We start from the raw sequence: 9,329 nt of genomic DNA on the forward strand, positions 1-9,329 counted from the left end.
GTGAATCGTCTAGTCTTGAGAATTGTTGATTGCCTCAGGAGATATATTTAACAAAAGGGAAAATCTTTGTTTTAACCCCGTACTAGGTCCTCAAGGAGAATCCAGAACGGGTCCACCAGGGTCCACAGGTTCAAGAGGTCCCCCTGGCCCCCCAGGTCGTCCTGGAAACTCAGGTATCCGAGGCCCCCCAGGTCCTCCTGGATACTGTGACTCATCCCAGTGTGCCAGCATCCCATACAATGGGCAAGGCTATCCAGGTATGTTGTTGCCAGTGTAGGAACCCCAATTGACCTGAATTAAGAACCTTTATGGAAATGAAGTTCCTTAGGATTGAAGGAAGGTTGATTTGAGGATTTCTTGAAGATATCGACTCTTTCAGTTACGTGTTTCGATTATGTAGTCACATTGTTTTCTCTCAAAGCGTAAAACATTACTTCATTGTTAGGAGTGAGTAATTATTTGCTCTTCCTTCCTGTATGTCTACATTTGCCAAATCGCATCATAAACCTCTTCTTAATTTCTTTTGGGAGTTCAGAGAATGCTATCAAATGCTTTTTTTTTTCCTTAAACCTAAAGATTGGAAACAGGGATTTGTTGAATATAATTGTAGAATGTCAAGAATCCATACTAAAAATTGTTTTGGGAATCTAATGTTCAGGCAAACTACTTGATAACATGGTGCAGACAACTGAAAATAATTTACTGGCTCACACTGTCCATAGTATTAATGGTCATAAAATCTGGGACTTGATTTTTTCAAAGAATTGGTAGTGCACATCTAGTGTTTGACAATTATAGAGGCCAGGTCTCTTATGCCCGCCTTTGAGGAATGTGGGAACAGGGGAGATACGTTGATCTGGAAATAAGAAACTCATGCTGTGGTCAGTGGTGACCTTTTCATCAGCGCACCCTCAAGCATCTTGCAAGTTTTAAAAATGATACTGCTGTTTGATATGGTTGGCTACTAGCAAATAGTGCATGAGTAGTTGAATATCTAAATATCTATATATCTATATATTTATGTGTATACTTACATATGACCAAAAGTAATAATGAATTTTAATGCAAATTTCTCATGCAACTCATTCACAAAATTACAATTTAATTCTTTATAAGATAAATTTTAAATACCTCTGCCTTATGGTATGTGTGAATAACTGGAAATATATGGATATATATATATATATATTTTAACCATTACATACTTAGATGGATGTGTATATATATTTTTTGCATAGTAATTCAACTTTTAAAAACTATCATCTTTGACCTGTTTCAGGTTCCGGCTAACAAATTTTCTAAGTCGCCAGTGCTGCTTACAGTTTGAATACATGAAAATCCTGTTTCTGAGATGTTTGCGCACGTGCTTATTAGGAAATGAGTCTGTATGGAAATTTCACCACAGATATGGTTAAAGAACTGGGTGGACATCATAAAGGAGGGTGGAGACTCTTTATACTAACTTGAATGAGACAAAAGCAGTGGTGTTAGTTTATAAGCCTGATGCATTTCAGTAATAATGTAGAAAACTATTATTTAAAAAAAAGTTCAAACCCACAACCATGATGAGCCTCAGTTCTGAAAGAGGCACATAATAAAACTACTAACCAGCGGAGATTATGCCATTTTGAGAAAAACAATTAACCTGGTTAAAGAGAAATGTCTTATGTAAATAATAAACTAATTGTGGCTTGTAAATGATTTGTATGTGATCCTATCCACTAAAATCACTTAACAATTCTACAATAAGCTTCTGCATCAAAGCCTGCTGCTTGCTCTATGCCGGAATAACACCGAATGGAATCTCCTCATCTCTTGCTTGTTAGCGATGTGTCTGATTCAGGGCATGTGTCTTATTATTATTATTTTTTGTACATGTACTCTCATTTGGGTTTTGTAATTGCAATTTTCACACCAAAGTTTTATAATCACTTTTTTCCTTCCTGTTTCGCTGTAGTCACTGGTGTTCCTTACCCACCGACTGTAACTCAGTCTGTGGGAGAGTCAGCCACAGAAAATGTCATGTACTGTATATCACCTGGTGATAGTTGATTCTCACCTCCACAGTTCAGTTTCTAGGAGCCAATAAAACTTCCCCTTTCCTCCTCATCTTTCCAAATTGTTCTTTGAATTGAGGAGTGTGAACTCATGAACAGTTACTTGGGAATTTGCGAAAATCCTGCCTAGGTTTCTGCCTTTACAGTTCTTTGGCGCAGCCTCTGACCCTTCCCAGGTATATTTGTGCAATGGTTGTATTTACTGCTGGATCCTCGAAGGTTAAAAAAAAAAAGTGTCATTCCATTATTTGATCATCACCAAATTCTCTCTGCAAACGGACGTAATCAGAACATTGTAACTTATCTATTTATAGCGATGAGATTAAGACTGGAGTGCCATCACCTCGGGTGATGATTTAGCTTTTGCTGTTTGTGTGCCTTCCAAATCATGCCATAACTGTAATGTTGAATCGGACAGAGCCGTACGTGCCCGAGGGCGGGGCCTACCTGCCCGAGCGCGAGCCCTTCATCGTGCCGGTGGAGCCCGAGCGGACGCCCGACGAGTACGAGGACTACGGCGCCGACGAGCCTGGCGACGAGCACCCTCCCCACGCGCGCTGGCGGCGCGCCCTGCCCCGCGGCCCCGGGCAGCGAACCTGAGACCGCGCAGCGCGGCCACGCTGGGGGAGGTGTTGGGATTTTCCTTTACAGGTCAGACGGAGCGGTGCACGTCTCATCTGCGATGTTTCTTCCGGCGTTGCTTCATCCAAGAGTACGCTTTCTGGCTGTAGAGAACCTTGTTTCTGCAGGAAACCTAGCTCGCTGCACGCAGTCTTGTAGACTTTTTTTTTTTTTTTTTTTGCCTTTGCCCTTGAAATGCTTGCAAAATCCTTTGCTCGCAAAAGCTGCAAGGAGAGAACGTGCCTTGTGCCTTTCCTTAGCACAAAGGGCAGCCTCAGTGAAACTCTTAGGTTAAGCAGTAAGTCCTGGAAGCCCGAACTACTGTCTATTTCGAGAGGGCGGTTCATCTTTTCCAATACTTGTTTGGGATTCAGTTACACCACGATTCAAGTAATTCCCCTCCTCAAACAGAAAAGGAGGGAATAAAACCAACTCCATTGCAATGGTTTATCCTCCTCTTCTATCTTCTGTTATACATTAGGGCATAGAATGCTCTTTACATCTCCTTTAACAACCACAAACCTTAAGCCATGTAGCTGAAATTATTGTATCAACTGGATACAGTTCCATATTGCCTTAAACCTCCTTGTTTTAGACACACTAACATTTATGCCAAATTGCAGATTATTCTGCAGCGATGGAATTGCATGTTTGTGTTGTATATTTAGTATGAACTTTTTTTTTCAGAACATAATGTTTCTTAGTTATCAAAAGCAGTTGGAAAATGTTTGCAAGACTATGAACATAGAATTGCTGCTTTTATATTTTAACTGCAGATTGTGAATTTCACTGCCTTATATTATTTATTTCTGAAACAAAAGAGGCATTTTTCAATAAAACTACTGAAAATTTGACATGGTATGCTTTTTCTTTGAATGGCCTTTAGGAGTGTTTGGGTGGTTGTCACAACAAACAAGTTTATATCCGTGGATACGGTTACAAATCTTGCTAATACTATTAAATTATGCTAAATAACTTTAGATTTTTAATGATATGGTGAAGTCATAGAGAATGTTGAGAGCCTTAAAAAAGCTCAGCAGATTCCAAAGGCTTTATTTGGAATGTAGAGGATGTGTGGGTTGGTGGAAAAACAAGGAGGTATCCAAGGAGACCCCAAACAACCAAATAATCTTTAACAACCCACATGATTTTGATTTAATCACTTTCCTATACCATATTTTACCCAGTAACATGTGTGATGCGAAAAGGAAAGTTCCTTAATGGAAATTTTTACATTTAGTTTTAAAAATTTCCTAAAAGTTCGTAAAGGTAAAAATTTCCTTTTGCACATTGATGACTTCGGTAACTCCATTCTAAATAGCGAAGAAAACAAGGTAAATATTGGTTTGAAAGAACCAATATCAATAGAAGGAGAGAGGTAATGAGAAACAATTTTCTACAGAGCAAAAAAAAACCCCATCTGAGTTAGATACTTCCCAGAGGGGCACCTGAGTGGTGCAGTTGGTTAAGCATCCGCCTTCCGCTCAGGTCATGATCCCAGGGTCCTGGGATGGAGCTTCTGGTCAGGCTCAGTGGGGAGCCTGCTTCTGCCTGTCACCCTGCTTGTGCTCTCTCCCTCTCTGTTAAATAAATAAGTAAAATCTTAAAAAAGAAGCTTCCTGGAGGCCAAGATCAAAAGGAAAGGACAATGAAGGAGTGCATTGTGCTCAGGAGTTTGCAAGCAAATAGTGCTAAAGTCATAGCATTCTGTAATCCCCAGGACTTACATTTTTAAAGTTAGAAGAGACCACTGAGATCATCCCAGTTTAATCCTTTGCTTTAGGGAGAAGGAAACAGACTTAGCTAATTAGTATCAGAACAAGACTAAAACTCTAGGTCTTGTGGTTCTCAACCCAGTTTTATTACCGGATCTCCCTCCTCCCCTTCTGGGAATGTTTACTCTCTGAGTAGGAGCTTTCAAACCTTACAGTTCTAGGAGTTTATTCTGATTAAGTTTCTGATTCATTTGGGTTTCTGATGCTCCTTAATGAAGAGCTTCTGTATCAGGAGATTGAAGACAGTTTCCATTCCTTGTCACTGACCCAGCTAAGGCCCAAGACCACATGAATTCAAGCCACAAAGGAATTCATCTTCTCTCACTGGTTAGATGCCTGTTGGATTCTTGAAATTGGCGATGTACTGATTTAACTACCTTCTAGTCTGCAGGGATGGGGGGAGTGGCCAAGGCAGTTCTAACCAGGGGAGATAACACCAAATTAATATCCAGCTGCGATATATGTTGTAATTTTTATTTTCATAGTGTATTGTCTCCTTCAGTTTGGTGAATCTTATGTTAAAATTATTTTTGTAGTACTCAATTGAGAGAAAACTGACAAGTGATAGGGAGAAGAGGCAAAGTAGCCTAGGTTTAAAAGCTAATGGTAAAACCTCACAGAATAAGACATGTGCGTGCTGGTTTATTTATTCAGACTTACTTTGGAGGAAACATAGCACGACCTAAAACACTTTCTAGCTCTTTAAATTTGGAAGTGTTATAAGAAATTCATTTTCTATAATTTATATTTGAAGCTAGGGCTCTTATAAAACTAGTCTGAAAAGTGGGAAGGGATTGCATCTTCTAATGAAGTCTACCATGGGAAATGTTTCAAAATTTAAAAACAGCACATACATAGATTACTAATCTCTGAGTATTCTTAGTAGAATATTTTGTACAGTGGGATTAACAATTCTTTTAGTAAGTTTAACAGGTGGCTACATGTATATTTTCTCAGATTTTGAGCATCTATTTTTGAATCTGTTAAGAATTATGCTGCCTATGGGGTTGCTCAAGCTTGCATTTAGTTTTTGTAAAAATAAGGTAAATATAATTGTTCCTAAGTGTTTATTTTTTATGTATGTTGTACTGTATTTGGCACATTAGGTTACATCCTCATTTGGTTCTAGTCATAATTTCTCCATGATAAAAGGGGTTTTGATTATACTAACCTGTTATGGTCTGAGTGCCTTATAAAGAGTAGTAGCCAATTATATAAAGAATAGTTGTGGTAAATCTTTTATTTTCAAAGGCAATCTTTTAAATAGAAGGTAACTTTGATCCCCAAATCACTCTATAGTTGTGGTTAGAAAATGAATTTAAATGTGAATGTCTAAATGAACATTTATTAACTTTTTCACTCTTAGATTTGGCTGCTGAAGGCTATTGGAAAAAAATCACATGGACTTGCTTTCAGGGAATGACCTACATGTGGTCACTTACAGACTCTGTCTCCAATGCTGATGTCTTACCTGGTTCTGTATCAGTACATCCAACAGTATATCCCTCCTTGAAGTTCTACAGACAACTCAAAATTAGCATTTGATATAATTATGATTAGAATTCAGCTGTGACTAACAGAAAGTCACAAAATCACAGTAGGCTAAACAACTAGCAATTTCTTTATTTCTCATTTTTAAAAAGCCAAAGACCCAGGCTCTTTCTACATTGTGGCTCTTCTAATTGTGGTTTCCACAGCCCAGTTAAACTGGTGATCCAAGATTGTTAGTAGAGCTCTGACTCTCATCCCCTGCAGGAAGGAGAAAGGACAAAACAAAACAAAACAAGCAACCACCCCACCCTTCCATTTAAATATACTTTCTAGAAGTTGCAAACATATCTTACAATAAATTTATATTACATATAATTATCCAGAACTTAGTCACTTGGCTATATCTAGCTGTAAGTGTGAAATGCTACCTTTATTTTGGGTGGCCATGTGCCAAACTAAAATCAGCTACTCTATTGCTACGTAAGAGGGGAAAGGACTCTTTAGTTGACTGGCGGTCAACTTAAGGCCTCAGTCTTTGACACAATCTCCAAATCTGATTTCCTTCATTGTCTCTCCACCCTCCTACCATCAAGCTCCTTGGGCTAGAAATTTGAAAATGACCTTAAACTCCTCTTCCTTCACTTCTCACGTCTAATCAGTGAGGACTAGGGGATTGAACTTCTACGTATATCTGAGTCATCCTTACTACTCAATTGTTACTACTCAATTTTAGACCCTTGGGGATTTAGAATGGTCTCTGGAAGGGTGTCTTTTTCTGTAGGCTTGACCCCCCTCAAATAGGTCTTCGGATTCCAGAGTGATTCAGCATGTTGGAAATGGAGACCCAAGAATATATATATTTTAAATATATTCTTCAGGTTAGTCATAATGATCAGCCAGAATGGGAAATTTTTAGACTTTCTGTCTTTGGCTTTGGATATACTTTTTATGCCAAAACTGTATTTTCTAGCCTAGTCCTTTCTTTTGATCCTTTAGGCATATACATCCAACTGCCTTGGTACATCTCCAGTTGGACATTTTACAGGCATTTTGAATTCAGTATGAACAAAGTGAAATCCCTCACCCCTTTTTCCACACCAGTTTTTTTCTACAAGTTTCTTGTCTTTGTGAGTGATACTCTCTCACACTCTCTCTGCTTAACTCAGAAACTCAATAACCTGCCTTTTCTTTCCCTCACATCGTACATCCCATCAATCACTAAATCCTTTTGATTCTATCTCCTAAGCATCTTTCAACAGTTCACCTCTCTGTGTGCCCACTGCCATTCTCTCCCTCTAGGCCCCATTGACTTGTCCGGATTCCCTAGAATCTATGTGGTCTCATTCTAGCCACTCTTCTTGCCCTCCAAATCATTTTTCTTGCAGCTTAGCAGCCAAAATGATTGTTAAAAATACAAGTCTGGTCATATCACTACATTTCTTAAAATCTTTTAGTGGTGTCTAGTTCAGAAACCTTATCAATACTCATTAGTCATCAAGGACTTGGCTCTTCCTACTTTTTGACATCATGATACCTCATTTATCTCATTAGAGTTTTTCCAATTTATACTGGACTTCCTGCTCTGCCCCTCCAGTATTTTGAGCCTTCGCAGGTGTTATTTCCTTTTGTGGAACATGCTATCTTCATTTGGTCACATCCTATTAATCCTTTCATTTTAAAAAGAAAGATTTTATTTATTTATTCATGAGAGACACACAGAGAGAGGCAGAGACATAGGCAAAGGGAACCTGAGGTGGGACTCAATCCTAGGACCCTGGGAACGCAACCTGAGCCAAAGGCAGACACTCAACCACTGAGCTACCCAGGTGGCCCCTCCCCCCCATTAATCCTTTAATTTGATGCTGAAATAATCACTTTGGGATAACTATCTTATCACTTCCAAAGTTCAAGATCCCTGCAGTGTGGCAGACACCATGTTTGTTTTGTTCACTCTTGTGTTTCTAGCAGCCACCAAAGTGCTAGTATGTAGGTGGCATTCAACAAACATTTATTGAATGAATAACTACAGGTGGAAGAAACTATTTTCCTTGACACACTAGATTTTATTGGAAACATCAAAATACTGTATGTAGATCAAATAATTCATGTGTAATTGAACTTCTTCACGTCTACTTTGTTGCAGGGCAGTAGATTCCCACCCCCCTTTGTAGGAGCCACCAGTGAAAAAAAGTCTTGATTATTCCTTACTTTGGACTGTTATATAGTTATTCTTCTTTTCATGGTACTATCCTACTGTTGGAGGAGGACATCAAGAGAACATGACCACCATTGGCCAAGGAGCTGGATGGACCTGGACAGTTGGAGGCTCTCCCCATCTCTGCCCTTGGAATGTACATTCCACCCACCATTTGCACACTAGGAGTTGTTTTAAGGGCACAGCCTTGAGAGAGTAAGGTGTGGTTGGGAATATCTAGACTGAACACATGACTGAAACCAGTTAAGACCTACTTTTTAAAGATTCTAAAGGATGAATTAGATTATCTATTTGTCTTGTAGACAACCAACACAAGCCTTGTAAGTTCTCTTGCTCATTAAAACTGCCGCCTACCAATCTGGAGTGGTCTGCCTCTCTCTTTGTTTTCTCCTTGTCCTCTTTGTATAGGGGACAGTTTCAGATTTCAGCAGGGAAGCTCCCAAGGTTTTGAACCAACAGTTGGTGAGTCAGCCAGGACAGATGGGTGTTGGGAACGAGGCATCCATGAGGGAAATCCTGTGTTGACCATTGACCTCTATGTGGGGAAGGATGGCCCATATGTTAAATAGTTGTGGCCAGTAGTGTGAGACTGCAGGGATACTCCGTAAATGCTGGCTGGTGTAATGCACTTGTTGGAAGAACTGTGCGTGGTGGGGGTGGGGAACTACAGCAGAAAAACACATGGCTTCCATAGGTGGCTGGGCTCTACTACGGGCAGTTCGGTTACACACTCATACCCAGTTAGAGCCAAAGCTTGAGCTAGAAAGTTGGAAGAAGAGCTGAGATCAGAGGATGTGAGGTTATTTACAATTCTGTTGGTTTGGGGGCTAACAGATGAAGTGAGAGAGTAGGATAATAAGTTGGCGACCTTAGCATGTCATTCTGCAAAACTAGGAGGTTGTAGGGTGCTGTGGATGAAGGTGGAACACTGGTGACAGAGCTTGATTGAGACATAAAGAGGTGGAATCCCTGGGAAATTGAGAACAAAAAGGAGGATGTTGTAGTGATTGACAGTGAAATGGATGAACAGCCCATGGTGTATGACTCCCGGTACAAAAGAAAGCAAAAGCACGGCAATAACAACTCCAGTCAGCAGGACAGCCCTCAGTTCAGGAACCATTCATGGTGAGAGAATACACTCCCACTGAGCTTATTGATACAGCTGCCAAG

General features: G+C 39.7%; 1 protein-coding gene and 1 long non-coding RNA gene across 4 annotated transcripts in view; both read left to right on the forward strand.

Moving 5' to 3' along the window:
* COL12A1 (collagen type XII alpha 1 chain) overlaps positions 1-3,532 on the forward strand; it is a 116,774-nt gene extending 113,242 nt beyond the window's left edge. For 2 of the 3 annotated variants that reach the window (XM_077903348.1, XM_077903350.1), the window contains 2 exons: positions 87-257; positions 2,476-3,532. In XM_077903348.1, the coding sequence (XP_077759474.1) occupies positions 87-257; positions 2,476-2,657 (353 nt within the window). In that variant the 3' untranslated portion in view covers positions 2,658-3,532. Of the gene's footprint in view, positions 1-86; positions 258-1,279; positions 2,334-2,475 lie in introns of those variants that run through there. The other variant, XM_077903349.1, reaches the window with a different exon arrangement.
* A 3-nt stretch (positions 3,533-3,535) lies between these two features.
* LOC144317252 (uncharacterized) lies at positions 3,536-8,516 on the forward strand. The gene is made up of 2 exons (XR_013383192.1): positions 3,536-4,012; positions 8,088-8,516. It is a non-coding gene; the product is annotated as an uncharacterized LOC144317252 (long non-coding RNA).
* Positions 8,517-9,329: the final 813 nt, after the last annotated feature.

Source organism: Canis aureus, chromosome 7 (genome assembly GCF_053574225.1).
Source record: "Canis aureus isolate CA01 chromosome 7, VMU_Caureus_v.1.0, whole genome shotgun sequence".
NCBI lineage: Eukaryota > Metazoa > Chordata > Mammalia > Carnivora > Canidae > Canis > Canis aureus.